Source organism: Zosterops lateralis (assembly GCF_965231275.1).
Source record: "Zosterops lateralis genome assembly, chromosome: 8".
NCBI lineage: Eukaryota > Metazoa > Chordata > Aves > Passeriformes > Zosteropidae > Zosterops > Zosterops lateralis.
The window spans coordinates 8717573-8734456 of NC_139768.1; the positions used below are offsets into that span (position 1 = coordinate 8717573).

General features: G+C 45.9%; 1 protein-coding gene across 2 annotated transcripts in view; it reads left to right on the plus strand.

The window, feature by feature from the left end:
* Positions 1-287: 287 nt before the first annotated feature.
* LOC310912093 (uncharacterized protein) overlaps positions 288-16884 on the plus strand; it is a 30203-nt gene continuing 13606 nt past the window's right edge. Inside the window, exons 1-2 of one of the 2 annotated variants that reach the window (XM_083866323.1) lie at positions 288-394; positions 9596-10449. In XM_083866323.1, the coding sequence (XP_083722449.1) occupies positions 352-394; positions 9596-10449 (897 nt within the window). In that variant the 5' untranslated portion in view covers positions 288-351. The remainder of the gene's footprint in view (positions 395-9595; positions 10450-16884) is intronic. The other variant, XM_083866324.1, reaches the window with a different exon arrangement.

Here is a 16884-nt window from a genome sequence, read left to right on the forward strand (position 1 = left end):
GCTGGCGGGGCGCCCGCCCGCCCATCGCTCCGCAGCCTCCGCGCCGGCCGCGCTGCCCCGCCATGCCCTAACCCGGGCCCTAAGGGCAGCAGCTCGGGGAGGGTCCGCAGCCATGGAACCCCCGTCCCCGTGCCCCGCCCGCCCCTGAGGGCGCCCGCCGCCGCCGGGATGTTCGGCTGGCACCGGAGCTTCACCCTGGCAGCGCCCTGGAGGAGAGGTGAGTCGGCCGCGCCCCCGGGGCTGCCAACGCCCCCCCAAACCCGCACCCCCGCCACCCCCTTCCTTCCCCTCAGTGGCCGCGCAGACGATACTTAGGACAAGCCCATCCCGGCCCGCCCTGCTCCCGGCCCGATGCTGCGCTCCCTGCTCTCCGGCTGCCTGTGTCCCCCGGCAGGTAAGGCTGCCACAGCCCCCGCTGCAGCCCTGGGGCCGCCTAAGGAACCGCTTTCGTCCCCTCTTAAAATGGGCTTATTTCGCCTGGGTAAGCGCGGCAAAGCTTGGGAGAGAGAGGAGCAGGGGAGGAGGGAGCGCTGCGGCTCCGAGCGGTCGGGGCTGCCCGGGGAGCGGCTGCTGCTCCCGGCACCGCCGTGAGACGGGTCGGGGCTGCTCCTCCCGGCACGGCCCGGGCAGGGGATATCGGCTCGCTTTCTAGGCTAGTGTGTCTATCCAACAGCGACTGTCGCGGGTTCGAAGTGTTTTCCTTGCTCCCTCCTGTGCAGATGAGCTGATCCTGGCCAGAAGGGCAGCTATAGTCCTGCAGCTGATCACCTGTAACTTTTTTTTAAGCCTGTTGTGCAAACAAATGATGTGGTCTCAGTATGCCTTTTTCAGGGATAATGAGGCCACTGTATTTTATGCCTTAGCCCGAGTTGCAGGCTTTGAGATCGCATGCCCCGTGTAGTAGAATTCTCTTAGCATCCCTGTTTGTCCCTCGGCTTGGCTTGTGGCAGCTGGAAACAAGATCGGCAGGTTCTCCCACTGGCATCCCTGCACTGGGCTGGTTTGCTTGGCACGGAGGTGGCTACAGACAGGGTTTGTCAGAGTGTAAATGTTAGTGTGCAGTGCAACAGCAGGACGGTAAAAATGTTGCAAACCCATGTGTTTGGGGTGGTTATACCTCCTGGGGTCCTGACTTTCCATCCTTTCGCCAAACTCCTTGGGGTGCTGCAGCAATTGTTCCCATTGAGTCATCAGAGTTGCCACATTCTTGGGCATCCACCCAGGTACTCTCTGCTTGGATTGTGCTTCTCAGCTGTCCTGGTCCGGGGGAGCTGCTCAGAGCTCAGTGTGAGCTGGAGCCTCTGTGAGGTGCCCCAGCAGGTTGCCTGCTGCCAGCAAGGCTGCTGAAGCACGTTGCTCTGCCTGGGTTCAGTCTGGAAACTGCTACCCAATGACACAAAGGGCTCAAGAGGAATGCTGCTCTGAGAACATGCCAGCATCCCCATAAGACACGGAGGGTGTTAGGGGAGTGTTTTACAGTGTGGTGGAAACCGCTCCTTTTTGCCCTGGATGTAATTTGACCATGAACTTGTTTCCTCGAAGCTGTATAGTGCAAACCTGATAGCAGGGTTAGGAGGTGAAAGGAAGCTTGCCCTTCCACATGGAAGTGTCCCTCACCACCCAGACCCAGCAGTATTGTTAATGGGGTAAGTTAAAGCTTTGGTGGGGGGACAGTTATCCTACAGAGCACTGAGGAATCAAAGAGTTTCAGCAAGAATTTATTCAAATAAGAAACAGCAACAGCACTCTCTGATCACCTCAGCTAGAAAAAGGCACCAAATATTATGTGTGTCCTGATTTGGATGCCGTCTCTATTCAGAAATAGCATTCTTGGCTCTCACTGCAACTATAAAAGATTTCAGACATGCCAGAGTATGGTTACACCTGTCCAGTGCTACCTCATTTGAGCAGAAGCAGCTCTCCAGGTTTTACCAAGGGACAGCAATGACAGCTCATGAAGAATGGGTTAACAGCGACCTTTCTAATACAATTCTTGGCTTTAGTTGAAGCACTGGTGTCTAAATGGCCTTGGTCTTTGGGGCTATTGAACAGTTGTTTATCCAAGCTTATTATAGGCAATAAAACCTGAATTACTACATACCTGTCATCCCTGGGGGGCACGTTCCATCCTTGCAAAGGGCCTCCTGGCTCCTAGTTAATTTCTGGCTGAATAATCCTCTGTGATATAAGACAGCCTGCAGATCAGATGTACAAGGAGAAGATCTAAATTAGACAGTTTTTGTCAACGTGTGATATATTTGTTTCTATTGTTTTCATTTTCTGCTCAGACATATCACTGAGTAAATAATCTTTTGCTGTTACACAGGGCTGCTCATGAAAGCACCGTTTCCTTTATTTAAGGTTTTGAACCTTTCTCTTGGCGGAACACATGGGAATTTTCAAGGAGAAGGATTTGCAGGTCTTTAGTGGCAGCTGTCATCTCCCTGACAAAACTCTCACAAATAAGCCCCATAGGTGATTGTAGGGACTGAACCTCTTCCCTCCCCCTGCCCCCGGACTGGTCCTTTGCAGAGTTGGGAGAACTTGGACACTGATCCTTGTGCATCAAAATTATCCTTGGCCAGGGTTTTCCCTCTGATTCATAGATACAAAGAAATAAGTTGCAGTGTAAATGCAGAAATGAGGGGGAACAGTGCTTTAGCCGGTGCTGTTGTGCAGGGTCAGGTGTTGGTCTAAAAACTGGTGACCACCAGCTACACAATTAACTGATAAACCAGGTGGTCTGAGGGGACCTGCAGTGCCCCGGGACTTTCTGCCAGAGGTCACTAATCTATCAGACCTGTCGTTTGGTTTCAAAAACTTCACAGGTCACTAGGAATGAATTAGGAGCAAGCTGTAAAAGTGTCAAGTGGCCTCTCTACTTGGAAATCCACTTCCTCTTTAGTTCACCCAACTATATCAATCAGTAAACAATCAATCAATCTCCTTCTCATTCCTCCTCAAATGCTTGAAAAGAGCTATAATTATCTCCTCTTTTCTAAAACATAGGTGCTAAAGCAATGAATGTCTCTTCAGTCAGAGTCCTTGAACCCTGTTATCTTTCTCTAAGCATCTACTTTATCTGGATTTATCATTACCAGCTGTAGCTGTGGGGTCCTATAACATTTCTGGTCACATTATATTACCAAACCTAGGATCCTAAGGAACTCCACACAATTAACTGAGACTAGAGACCACTTTGGAGCCACAGGATCTAAGTTGTGTTTTCTGTTCAAGGATTATCTGAAATCTCAGCTTTGTCATAACTATTCCTTTGCATTCGACATTTTGAGCAAATCAAATTGTATATGTATGTTCATAAAATCCACGTGCATTTCACTTCTCCAGCTGGATAAATTGAAGTTTAGAGAATCGGGTTTACTGTGCAAGTGCTGTTATGGCATGGAAGCATGTTCCCTTGCAAATATGAATTTTTCAGTCACAACTCCAGTAAAAAAAAAAAAAACCCAAACAACAGCAAACCAAGCAAAATGAAAAAAAAAAAAACAAACCAAACCACACAAAACTTGACCTCTCCTCTGACAGTGATTTTCAAGCCTTCACAAGTTTCTGCTGTTGTAGATAGAAGTTATAACTGATGCACTGAAGACAACCGACCCTGCAATAAAATTTCTGTAAAAAATTTTCAGCTCATAATTATCCTAATTATTTGGGAGAAGCCTTGCTCAGCTTGGGCAGCCCAAGTTCTGGCAGCATGCTGCCTGAAAATCATTGGGGAAGGCAGATAGTTTGCAGACGAGTAGTACCTCTGCCATTGCCAGGGCTGGGATCAACAGTCCAGTAAAGCACCGTGGAAATCCATGGCAAAGATGGAGATGGATTTTTCTCACAGAGGGTTGGTAGTGGTTATGCATTTATTGGAGTGGGGACTTTTTTTTGTTTGTTGGGTCGGTTTGGGGTTTTTGGAAGCAAAAGAGTAACTCAGTTCTTGTGAGCACTGAGGTCCTGTCTGCCCGCAGGGCTCTGCTGGGGACAGCACAGGCTCTTTCCCAGCCGGGGAGGTGACACCGCTCCCCAGGCCCTGCGTGGGGGCTGCTGAGAGGTGCCAGCACAGCCCCAGCGCCCAGCCCCGCCCTTTAGCACACATGGGGGAAAAGTCATCAGCAAAAAATGCCTATTGTTTCAGAAAGGAAGTGACCCCTTCTCTCTTAAATGCTGGGAAATTGAGACCTCATCATTGGTGAGAAAAAAACCCACCTCTTCGAAATGAAAGGGAAATACCACCTGAGCCGTCCTGCCAGCAGTGCTAGAGAATGTGGCACAGTGACAAAACTACGGGAGTCTTTTTGTAAGGAAAAGAAGGAAAATGAGGGAATGCAAGGACTGAATGGGAGAGGCAGCCTTTCATTTCTGGGTCATGAGTTTGACTCTAGTGCACCAGTCACTGCTATCTAATGATTCTTCAAAAGGCGACAATCATCTGTTAGTCTGTTACTTGGAGGCTACAGCCTCATCACAGAACCCACAGCAGGGTTAAATCCTTGCCACAGCTGGAGCCAGAGAGGAGTTACTAGGCTGGCTGTGTCCTCTGTAGGATGCTGAAAAACCTTTTCTGTTTTTGCATGTGCACCTTACTCCTTTACTCAGGGCTAAGCAGATTGGTAGCAGTGCTGTGGTTTGTCTTTGGTCTTCCTTTGCAGGGCAGCTGTGTAAAGTCTCTGCCACTCCAGCAACCCAAGACATTGGTGATGCCCTTTATTTTTGGTGGCCCAGTAAAGCTGGAAAGCACTGGCCTTATGAGCTGCAGTGTGTAGGATGTCTCATGTCTCGTGGCACATGTGGCACACAGTAGCAGAGAGAGGAACAGATTCTCTGAGTATCTCTGGGCTGTTCATCCTGCACAAGCCTGCCAGCTGCACCCACTGTGGTTGGGTTTGCTCTGCACACGGACCTTGCAGCAGTTCTAGAGACAAGCAGAAGGCTGCCATGGCTCTAGCTCTGCTAGACAGTGGCAGATGGAGACAAGCAAAGGCTCCAGTTGTGCCATGCTTAAGAGATTCTCCCCATGCCAAGTAGCCTAAAAATCAGGATGAACAGTTTGAGAAGACAGGTGGGCAGAGACTGAAAGAGAAAAGAGCAGCAAAGGGCAGTGCTGGTATGGAATGGCTCTCCACTGCCAGCCTGGCTTCTTCCTGTCCACCGGGGCTTTCATTAGTTGCATACATCAGAAAACTATGTGCTATGATACTTAAGTCAGTGCATCAGAGGCCACGTACCCTCTCAGGGATGTAGCAGAGCTTAACAGGTCTTGCACTGAAGGAATTGCCAGTGAAATACAGCTTTGCTCCACAGGCGGAGATTAAAAAAAACCAAAAAAAATCAGACATGAGTTTCAGGACTTTAGAGCACAGGGATTTGGCTATAGACTTTGGCTTGGTTTACTAAAAAGATGGGAGCTTGTGCGGGAATTGGGCTTGAGTGGGAGTAGAAATGCGTAGGAGTTTTTCCTGGGCAAGTTATTTGAGTTCATCTCATGTATCCAACTTACTTGGGATAAAGAAATTGCTTGAAAATTATTTCATGTTTGGTATCTGCCCTTCTTCTCCTGGTCAGAGATCTCTGTGCTAATACACTAGGCTGAGTCCTTGCAGCTGCTAGTTATTGTGCAACTGGAAAAATAACTTGGACTTAAAAGTCCCAAGAAAGGGAAGCCCCAAGTGGGACAGGGGCTGATGGGAGGGTATTTACCTTTGAAAGATTTAAGTTTCTCTATTAGGCTCTGCTAACTGCAACATAGAAATATCCTAGAAAGCAATTCAAACATGATGCAGAGCAAAGTTCTAGAGACTTAGATAGGACACATCCATTCCTTTCACTCCCTACCAATTACTCACAGGTATTAGGTGGTCACTACCTCCCTGTGAGTTGGGAAGCAGTCCGATTCTCCAGCTTTACAAGGACAAGAAACCCAACTTCCCAAGGCTACACTTGATCACTTACCACCAGTTACAGGCATATATTTCAGTCCAGGGAACCCTCCAGGGTGATTGCAGAGCCATATAACTCTTTGAAAGGGCTACTAGGCAAGTAGCACAAGCTACCCTGAGACAATGTTTAGCCTGGGCGCACATGGTGAAGATGCTTCAGGAACCTGTACTGATTCTGAAACTCCACTCCTTCCCTGGCTGCCACACCAGCATACCAGCCAGCTTCCTAAAAGATTTGCTATCTTACCCCCACCCCAGAGGGGTGTGAAAAACCAGTCCAGGGAAAAAGAAACAAACAAAAAAAAACAACAACAAAAATCTTGGCTGAATTCCCAGGAACAGCAGTTCCTGGCTGGCCTCCAGCACAAGTAAATACATCTTACCATTGTTAATGCCACCGTTCAGGTCTCTGAAGTTCTTCACACCTCTTTTCAGAAGCCCCTGTGCAGAATTGTTTGCAGCCTACCCCTGCAGCACACTCCCTCCAGTGCCAGGCAGCAGTTATCTCCCTTCCTTGATTTACTCAGGGCCCCTGGTATTGCTGAACAAAGCACTTAGAGGCCAAGCCCTCACCCAAAATCAGCTGACACGTTTCTGTTAAGGACCCTGGAAATGAGTTAATTTATAGCAACTGAGGGTCTGGGTGGCTTTTTCTTTTCTTTTTTTCCCCTCTTTCTCGACTGAGCAGATGAGCTTTAATTGCACCATTCTGGTGTTTGTTAGCAATATGCTTGAGTGTTTTTGTATGCCTCTTTCAAGAGCTTTAGCATGAACAATCTGCTTGTTGGAAGCCTCATGGTTTAGATTCTATAATCCACTTAACAGAGAGGAAGGAGAGAGACTGGTCTGTCAGTGAGGTGCAGCAAGAATAACTTGAGTTTCAGGTCATTGCCTTAATCATTGGACATCTTTCTTCTGTAGCACAGATGACCTCACTGACCACGGGCAAGTATTATTGAATGAACGAGGATGAGGTGCCTGAATGTGTTGCAAAATCCTGTTGTCCTTGGCCACTATTCTCATCTTGTGGTAGGGGGATGATAACGTTTTGCCTCGTCACAGGGCATTGGAAGAATAAATCAGAAATGCTCAAACACTGTGGTTTGCAGGACCTGACAGTGCTGAGAGCAATGGTTTGCAGCCTAGAGAAGAGAAACAATTTCTGTGAAACATGTTGCGAAAAAAGTGACCACAGTAAGGGGAGAGCAAAGAACTGTTCCTGGCATTAAGGCGGCCATCCCACAGATGGTCAAAGATTTCATCTTATTTTCTATTTTTTCTACTCCAGCCAAAACTTCTTGTTCACATTGCAGCTTTTGTAGTCCTAAAAGATATGCAATAAAGCATTTGACATCTCCTTCTGTAAGTAGCAAGACCTCATTTTACTATGCTGCTTCCTGATTTTAGACAAAGCAATATTTGTGTAGGCCAGGGTGAAACCTGTTAAGCAAGTAAAAACAGAGGCAGGTTGAGAGAAGTGAGAGAATCTCCAGTCAAAGGAAAGCATGGCACGATTAATAAGTGAGAGCAGTCAGTCTGTGGGAAAAAACTGCCATTGCATATAGTAATTCCTGGTAAGAGTGACAGCTGTATGGTTTGTTCTTGAGAGTAATTGCAGGAATGCAACTGCTCTCCTCCTGACGCTCTGGTTTTATTGGCCAGCTGGGGTAGTGATGCCATCAGAAGAGGCTGTAACCCTTGTATTTTTCATGCAGATAAAACATTTTGTCTCTGGCTGCCAAGAGGTGTTCGCAGCTCAGCGGGTAGATCCTCTTGACTCCAAATCAAAGTGACTCAGTTCTACCTCCTCCTTCCAAGACCTGGCACTCAGCTCACTCTTACAGCTGATGTTTTGCTGTATGTGAAGCTGCAAACCAGTCACCCTATTCCTTGTCCTCAGTTCAGGGTCCCTCATGCATATCCCAAAAGTGGAAGAACAACAACAGAGCCCAGCACACATCAGCAGCTCCTGATGAGCTTTCCTGGGTAATGTCTTTTTCTTGTCCCCCACCACAGCAACACCCTGGTGTTGTATTGCTGAGATCTGTCACTGACTGTCCCAAACATGGCTCTTTGCACTGGGAAGATGCCTGTGAATCCTGCTAAGGGAGGCAGTGCAATTCTATAGATGATAATCAAATCTTATATAAGGGTAGTATCAGCGCTATGTGCCACAAAAAGCCCATCAGATTATGTATCACTGACTGCCCTTTATGAAAATCCAGTGTAAAATATTAAATCAGTGGGTGTCTATGAACAGCAAAGGGCATATTTCAGTGGTATCCCAGGAAATTCTCAAGATCAAATGAAGAGAATTCAAATGAAGTAGAAAATGATCCATGCAAGAATTACCTTGGCCTTAATGAGTAAAAGTTTCCCTTGTCTAAGTACATTGCAGAAAGCAAGCTGGAGGAGGTGAAGCTGGAAGATGGGTTATTTCTGAAACAGGGAGCTTTCTGGGTTACCACAAAGGAGAACTGCACAACAGAACTCTCCCTGACCCACTGCCCAGGCTTTCCTGCCCACCTAGAGACATTTCCATTACTGGGGATGAGATTGTGAAACTGCTGCTGGTCTGATTCAGGCAAAAAGAAAGAGGAGAGGGGAATGAAGTAGAAAGTAAGACATCCAGAAAGGTGTGTGCATTGTAGCCCTCTGAGGCACTCTGGGTTGGGCACTAAGGGAAAAGATACCAGAGAAACTGAAGTTTTGTTCTGCATCAATTCTTGATTCCAAATCCACGAACATGTATTTGGAGCTGAGATTTCCAGTCTGCTAAAAGGTAAATGCAGAACTTTCACACTGGCTCTCATACCATAGTGATCCAGAAGTTTGCACTATGAAATATTATATTCAGAAAAACAGTAAGAAAAACCTGAGGGCAGATCTTTGACTCCTGAAGATCAGCCTTTCATCCAGAGACTGTTCTATCACATTACAGTGTAAAATAATTGTGACCTGAAAACAAGTCTTCTTTGTCCATGTGCAGAAGCTTTTGAACAAGGCTGCCCTCATCTCTTTTGTCTTTACAAATGAGGTAGAAGTTCACTTAAAGACATTACTTCATAGCTAAAACCATACAGGGAGTGAAAAAGATCTACAGTGCTTTTTACATTTGCTTTTCTTATCAGAAATTGATTTTCATCACCTATATATGAGCAGAGAATACTGCAGAAAATATCAAAGAGTTTGCAAATTGCTTGTTGCAATCCAAAATTTACTTAAGCCTGTGGGAAAACTGATTTCATTTTACTCTTTTTCTCTGCTGGTTCAGAATACATTTAATCAGAAAAAAAATTTGAGCCTTAAATTAATGTCTATCAGGCTGAAAGAACATGTACACCTCTCCATCTATATGCAGCTAATTACTAAAAAGTCACCTGCCTACATATGTTGTTTTCCACCTATCTATCAAATCAGAATTGTGCTTTTATGAGCCCCCCTGGAGGATACTGAGGCTGTGAAACACAAGGCTTTTGTTGCAGCAAAGCCCCCAAGAAAGCTTCATATAGCTCAAGGAAAACAAATTAGGGCTGTCCCCCTCTACCGCCTTGGTATAGGCAATTTTACATTCCACATCCCTCAGGGGATGCATTAGACACTGAGTTTTGTAGCCTCCTGTGACCTTCTTTTTGTTTTCTTTTCAGCAGGTAAGAAGAGCCCACCTGCTGAGGACAAAGTCGTGTTAACACACATGAAGATACTGAGCAATGAAGGAATTCAAAACCCAGGGTTAATCCCAGAGGCTCCAGCTGACACAGCCTGCACAGAGGAGTCCCATCTTCCCGGTGCCAGTCTCCCACCAGACTGCCTGGGAAGTCCGGATGCAGCAGCTGCACCAGCAGACGCAGATTATGTGGATGGCTCGGCAAGCAGTGACTGTGTAGCCACCCTGCCCGACCTCAGCGCCTTCGAGTCCAAGTGCCGGCTACACAGATTCTCCAAATTTGAATCTGAGGACTCAGGGGTTGAATTGCCAAGCGGTGCTAATTCTCCATCAACGCCAACGGGCTCAGAGAAGAGCTTTGTGCTTCCCAGCAGAGACTCATTTTGTGACTCGGGTGTGCTTAGCACCTCTTCTTCTCCAGAAATTGACCATCAGTTAATGAGAACATGTGAAGAACATCCCAGAAAAGATAGTCTCCAAGATCCAGAGAGCAAAAAGCAAGCTGATTATTACAGTCAGGAGGCAGATGCTGTGCAGGATCCTACAGCTTTCCTTGAAGACTTCAATGTCCCTCAGGAAGAAAGTCCTGATGAACATTTTGACCAGGGTGACAAGCAGTCTCCAGAAAAGGAGCCTACCCCAGAGATGGACCTTTCCAGGCAAAGCACTCTTTCCACCCCAGGTCCCATAGAGGAGCCAAAGACAATTGCTGACAATTTCCCAGAGAATTTTGGCAGCATGCAAGACCTTCAGATTCATGAACATCAGTTGAAGAAGTACCCCACAAGTGACAGCCTGGATGAATACATGGATGAATGCTGTAGACTGAGTGAGGTGAGAAACACCTAAACTGAATATTAAATCTAGGCCTGTCCAAACACCCCAGTCAGTATTCAAGTCCTGTTTGTCACAAACTGGACATGTCTGAGTGAGTTTAGAATATCTCCCCTGAAACTGTAAGCAGTAAAAAATGGTAATTGATTTTTATGATTTCTTTTCATACCAGTAAAATTACAAATTAATTCATAAATATCAGGTCTGGGTAAGGATGAGAAATGACTCATTGAGATATGGTGTTTCTAAAAGCCCTAGATGAGAAGATGGGCTTGATTCTGGTCTCAAAATGAAGATTATGATATTAGTTGTCATCCTCTGGTACGTGGGGTGGGAGTCAGGACATAGATTTATTTTCAAGACCAAATTATTCCTGTCTCCTGGATTGCTTTTTGGAGCACTGAAATTTGTAAATAACTTTTCTAAGAGTTAATTCATTTCTGTCCAGGCCTGTTGTGTTCTGTTGAGTCAACTGTCTTAAAAAATGCACGAGCAAGGATCTAATTCACAAATTCAGATTTTTGTTGGGCTGGAGTTGGAGATGCCATTTTAACTTGCCTGCATAGCTGTGATGGACCAAACTGCAGAGACCTGTCCCACTCCATACTCCCTCTCTGTCCCCTTGCTGCGTACCCTGTGCCACTGACAAGAGAATAAAAAGCCCTTCTGTGCACCTTCTCCCATAGCAGGTGCTGGTAAGTGCTCCCCCCAGTTCTTTGCCTGAAGCCTCACGCTGCTGAAGTGCAGACAGATCACTGCCTTGCCTTCATGGTGCAGTGGGTTACAGGAACCAGCAAAGCAAAGATCTCAGTGAGGAGCTGATTCTTAACAGAGAGATAAACAAAGGAGCCCCATGAGCAAAGGGAAAGGAGAAAGGCAGACTAGCTGAAGAGGGTAACAAACACACAAAAGCATCAAACGGCGCCTAGCAGGGATTTTTTTGGGGGGGATGTTCATTGTGGTAATAGTGATGAATTGGAATTGGAGATGGGTGGGAGGAAGCCAAGTGACAAGTGATGTGTGCTGTGCAAATAATTTAACCATGACCTTGCTGCCATGAGCAATTGGGTACTGGACTTCCTCTCCAGCATGCCAAACCCTCTTGAGCAGTGAGGAAGGTCAGAGATGTCCTGTCTCTGTCAACATTGTATATCAAGGCAATACAAGCAACACACAACTCGTCTGAGCAGTGTTTTCCTCTCCAGAGCTCTCTCACACATGGCAGAAGACAGATACCTATTTTGCACAGATCCCAGACAGACCTGGCCATTTGGCAGTGAGTTCAAGAAAGGACGAGAGCAGCAGAATCTGACCATTAGGAGTTACCTAAATTCTCTGTTGCACTCTGGAGAGTTTGCAGCCAGATTTGGTCTTGTCTGACAGCTCTGTATGCCCTGTGAAATTCCTTTAAATCCTTGGTGAAATGGAGCCTCAGTTTCCCAAAGCAAAGCATTTAAATAAACAAGAGAATAAATTAGAAAGAAGCTGAAGAGGAAATGAAGCTCTTGGTGGCTTATCTCCCCTCCTTTTTAATATCCTCACTGGCTGAGTGCTAAAGCTCTGTGCCCTAGAGCACTTTTCTTTGTTTTTTGAGCTGTGTAAATACAGCTGTGACCTAGATGCTGGGGAAGTTTGCCCCTCTTCACAGCACACCTCCAGGCTGCTGCATCTCAAGAGCAGCACTCCTCAAACTTCTGGGATGCCAGGGAGTACCAAAGTTGACTGAGACAAGAAATGCCCACGGGCTGCTGCACAGCCCTGTAGCAGCTGCTGTTCTGTGTGCCTCAGAGCACCAGGACAGTCTCTGGCAGATGCAGAGCCTTCTGCCCTCGCCAAACTTACACCAGGCTGACCTGTCTTCACTGACATACAACAGAGACCTGTTCAGAAGTGGGGTCCAGATAATCATCTGACCATACAGCTGACAGATGCATCTTCGTTCATCCCATCTGAGGCTCTGCTCCAGGCTTTCTCTGTGGTTTTCACATTTGCCTGTAACGTGTCCAAGATACAAAATGGTACCTAGAAACCAATTTCTGCTATAGCATGTTGTCTTCTGAGGGACTCCAATATCCCTGGAAATGAATCAGTGTTGTCCTAAAGAAAGCAGGCCAGCACAGTGTATTCTCACCCTGCTTGGCAAAGACATGGCGTACCAAATTGCTCCATCAAATCAACTCCTGCTGCATTAAATTAATGTTGATAGAAATGCAAGAGAGCTTACACTGGCTTATAATTAATGGTCAATGAGAGGATTATTTAATTATAGGTGACACCATCTTTCTCAGTTCTGTTGATGGTTTGGGGAACTTTCAAGTAATAGAAGAGCAGTTGAGTTTCCCCAGCCCAGCTGGCTATGCAGTGCCAACTGTGCTTACTGGCTCACCACACCCAAACAAGGATTCAGTCTCTGGATGAAGTTGTCTCTTGATGCCCTCCTGACCATCCCTCACTGCTGAGGCCACTTCCAAGAGAACAGGAAGGAAAATGCTGAAAAAGAGAGACTGGGAATGACCAAATGTTTTGACCATTTGGATTCAGTTGTGAATGGCTTTGGCTGAAAATATACATCAAATCATTTCAGTCCGGCATTTTTAGACAAAGCTTTCTGATCTTTTGTTTTGAACTGTCGTTATTTTGAAATTTGCCTACATTTTGAAAGATGAAAGAAAATGGAAGCTGTCAGACAACAAGAGAAAGAACTTTGAAGCCTAAATAAAAGCATTTCCTTTTAAGCTTGAAGTTTGAAGATACATAGTTTTTGATGCTTTTGCTTTACAAACACTTCCTCACACTCCATAAAGTTTACATTTAAAGTCAGCCCAGCCCATATTCCTAGAAGAAGAAAAACGATGGAAGCACTGTCGTCATTAAATGGAAAAAAAAAATAAAATCATTATTCATGCAGTGCTATTTATCCTGGGCCAAAGCAGTCAAATTGTTTCTCTACAGAGTGGCACAGTTCAGGGGAAGGATAGGGCTACCTGTGATGCTCAGCCCCCTAGCCTGTGCGTGCCCCTCAGAGGAAACCAAAAGCTATCAGCAAGCACAGCCCCTCCTGGACAGCAGGGTGGAGCCGACAGAAATACACAGCACGATCCCTCTCTTTCCTGTTATTCACAGGCCTCTCGGTGCTGTCAGCTCCAGTGACAAATGCTTCCCGCTCAGCCCGTGGCGTCACTGACTGGCTGCCCTGAGCCCGGGAGGTTTGTGATCGCGTTCCCTCTTGGGTGATGTGGTGACTGTGCTGCCTGTGCCAGCCATGCTCACATGGCAAGAGCACACATTGAGGGGTGTATGGCAGGATGGAGCATAGTATAACCCAAAAATGTCCACGAGAAAAGTGAAGAGCATTGTGTGAAGCACAGAAACCTAAGGAAATGCAAGATACATCAGTGAGCGTTTGTCTAAACGAAGAAAAGCTTCTCCTGCAAACTGCCCTGCTGCCAGATCCAGTCCAGGACAGTTCTCCATTAAGCCCAATTGTAGAAAAGCACATCACATGCATCCAAGTCACAGATAATGGCTGTAATGAAGCTGGACAAAGTGCTGACCAGATGATCAGACATGCAGATTTTGATTATACATCAATTGGATGGGAGACTTGAAAGCAACTCTCATTATTGCAGCTCTCACTGAACTTCAGATTTTCATAGTGATCAGATGCTGCAGTGAGCACAATGTTCCCCAGAGACAAGAGCACAGGCTCCCACCTCTGTGAGCTGGGTAGCCACAGAGGAAAAGATATGATTTACACCAGTCAAAATATTGTCTAGAGGGCTCTAGATAAGCCAAAGTTCCCAATGCAGATGCTGATCCTGTATTTTAAGCTTCCTGAGAAGTCTGTGGGCCAGCACAACGGTCATGGTTTATTGCCAGGGACACACGTGCTGAAAACCTGTGCCCAAAACTTAGACAGGTGAGTGCTGACAAGGGCAGAGATTCCTCTTTGGTTACACAGGTGTACAGTCAATGTAATGCACCTGAAACTCCTCAGGGTCAAAAAAATGTAATGTGAGTAACTCAGCATAGCATAGCTGTGAGCCTTTAGGTGTGTTTATTCCAGATGAGGGTCTGGCTCAGTCTTGTGCCTAAAAGCAAAATCTGGCATGTATTTTTACATTACGTTCTTACTTTCCTAGAGAAGCTTTAGCTATTGATACATAAATTGTGTCTTTATGATCCTCCACATCTTCACCTTACAGGAAAGTCAGCAAGATATTTTTCCTTCTTCATAGGCTTCATCATCTCAAAAATGGGCACAGAGCTTTTGTTCAAACACTACTTGACAATTACCATATGGAGAGTTGGACAAATTTCAGTTGTGAAGCTTCAACTGGGAGGACAGAGAATAGAATAGACATCCTGGAAAATGTCTGAAGTTTTCCTGTGGTTGGTGACTCTTCACTACTTGCATCATACTGTCTCACAGATGCTGAGACAAAAATATTTAGACCAGAACATGACAGACCCGAGTCTGTGCTACACTTGACACCACTGAAAGGTAGCTGGAGGTCCTTAGGTATTACCAACCTATGAAAAAACAGCCTCTGAGGGGTTCCTGCTCTCTGTGCAATTGTTTTGGAGGCAACTAGCTAAATTACACAAATAATCTGTATAGAACACCTGCCATATCTGAGCAATCCTAATGGTTACTAGCCCTGTGGCAGGTTGAAGCACACCCCTAAAAGTTTTTACCATTGCATTCTGACCACAGAGCAGGCTGGCCCTGCAGAAATGTGCAAGCACTAGAGGCTCTGCCTGATTTGTGCTTTCTGAGATCACTTCAATAAAATGCAGATTAATTTGCTATTAAATAGCCCAAACTGCCCTAAGCAGCTTCTGAAGGCTGGCTCTGAAACAGGGATCTTCAGCATATTGAGTCTAACCTTCAGTCTGGTTTAGGTCCTCTAAAGGGGTAGATCCAAATTCTTGCCCCAAGACCTGGAGCAACTACTCTACATCTTTTCCCTCTCCTTTTTTGGGTACCTATATTTACTCTCAGGAGTTAGAGATTTTCTCTAACTTTTGCTAAAAGCCATTTTTTTTCGATGCTCATCCCAAACACACCTTTGCTTTCCAGTGCCTTCAGCCCTAGATACAGAGCGTGGAAAAACAGGACCTCCTTCTCTCCTGCCCCTGTTGCCCTATGAACCCAGCAGCCACAGACATGAAGCAGCACTGTACAAGATTAAGCACAGGACAAATATGGAGCAAAAAGAGGCTCTCGAAGTGAAAGAGGTCACAGTCAAATGCTTCATTCTTTTTCTCCAATTACATTTTTTTCCAATCTAAGTTAGAGCCAAATGTTGTACTTCATCCTATTCTCCAAGACCTTGTCTGTCCCTTGTAGCCTCCCCTTGTGTTTCCACAGCTGTAACAGGTTGGATTTGGCTCAGTGTCTCCTTAGGGCAGTACAGACATGCCAGCAGTCGTGCAGTAGCATACTGGCAGGAAGGGGAGTTGCTAGGTGTGCAAAAAGAGGGTACAGTGTGGCAGAAAGCCTATATTTTCAGGGATAAGAAGGAACTTCTGACTATCCATTGAAACAGTGTACAAAAAATGACAGTTCAATTTGGGACAGCTCAAAATGGCCAAATTTTCAGAAGGTGATATCCATGTACTTTCTGAAAATCATGCTTCTGGAGCTGGGCACCCCAAATCCCTAGTTGCTTTTAGATATATTGGTTATAGTGTTTTTGATTCAAGCTTATCCCACTAGATACCACATAGGCTTTGTTCTCCCTTTGGGTCCTGGGGCTGTGCCTCTTCCCATTGCACAGCCACAGTAAATACTCAGTTTTATGGCTGAGTAACTTTTGTCTTGCCACCACTTCTTGCAGGCTCTGCCTGAGAGGAAAATAAAAGTAATGAAATAAATGACTGCTTAACTAGGAGTCAACAACCTCTGTCCCAACTTCAGACACAAAAGCATCTGGATTTAATAATACCTGTTTATAAATAACGTTGTATCATCATTTGTTTAAAAAGAAGTAAATCCTAATGTTGATTATTTTTGAACACACCATGAGATTTCTGACATAATGAAAAGACAGGAAGAGTCTCAGGGCTGGCATTTCCCCAAAAATGTAGATTGTTGTGGGAAAGGAGACAGAGTAAGCTTCCTGCTTTTGTAGGGGGACTTATTTTTTGAAGTAAGATAAACTTAGAGCACGGCTTTTGTAAAGATCGAGGCTTATTTTACTCGCTGATATCACACGCACATCAGCAGGCAGCGCCAAGGTGGAAGTGAGCCCCTGCATGTGTTTGTGAGCAGCACGTTCAGCACAGTCTGGTCACGGCACAGGGGAGGGCACTGGCTGTGCACAGGGAAGCCCTGGCACCAGAAATGGTGAGGTGCAGAGCAGGAGGCTGGGAACCATTGTAGGTTTCTTCTGCCGTAGGATTACTCTTTGTCTCCAGCATTGCCCTTGG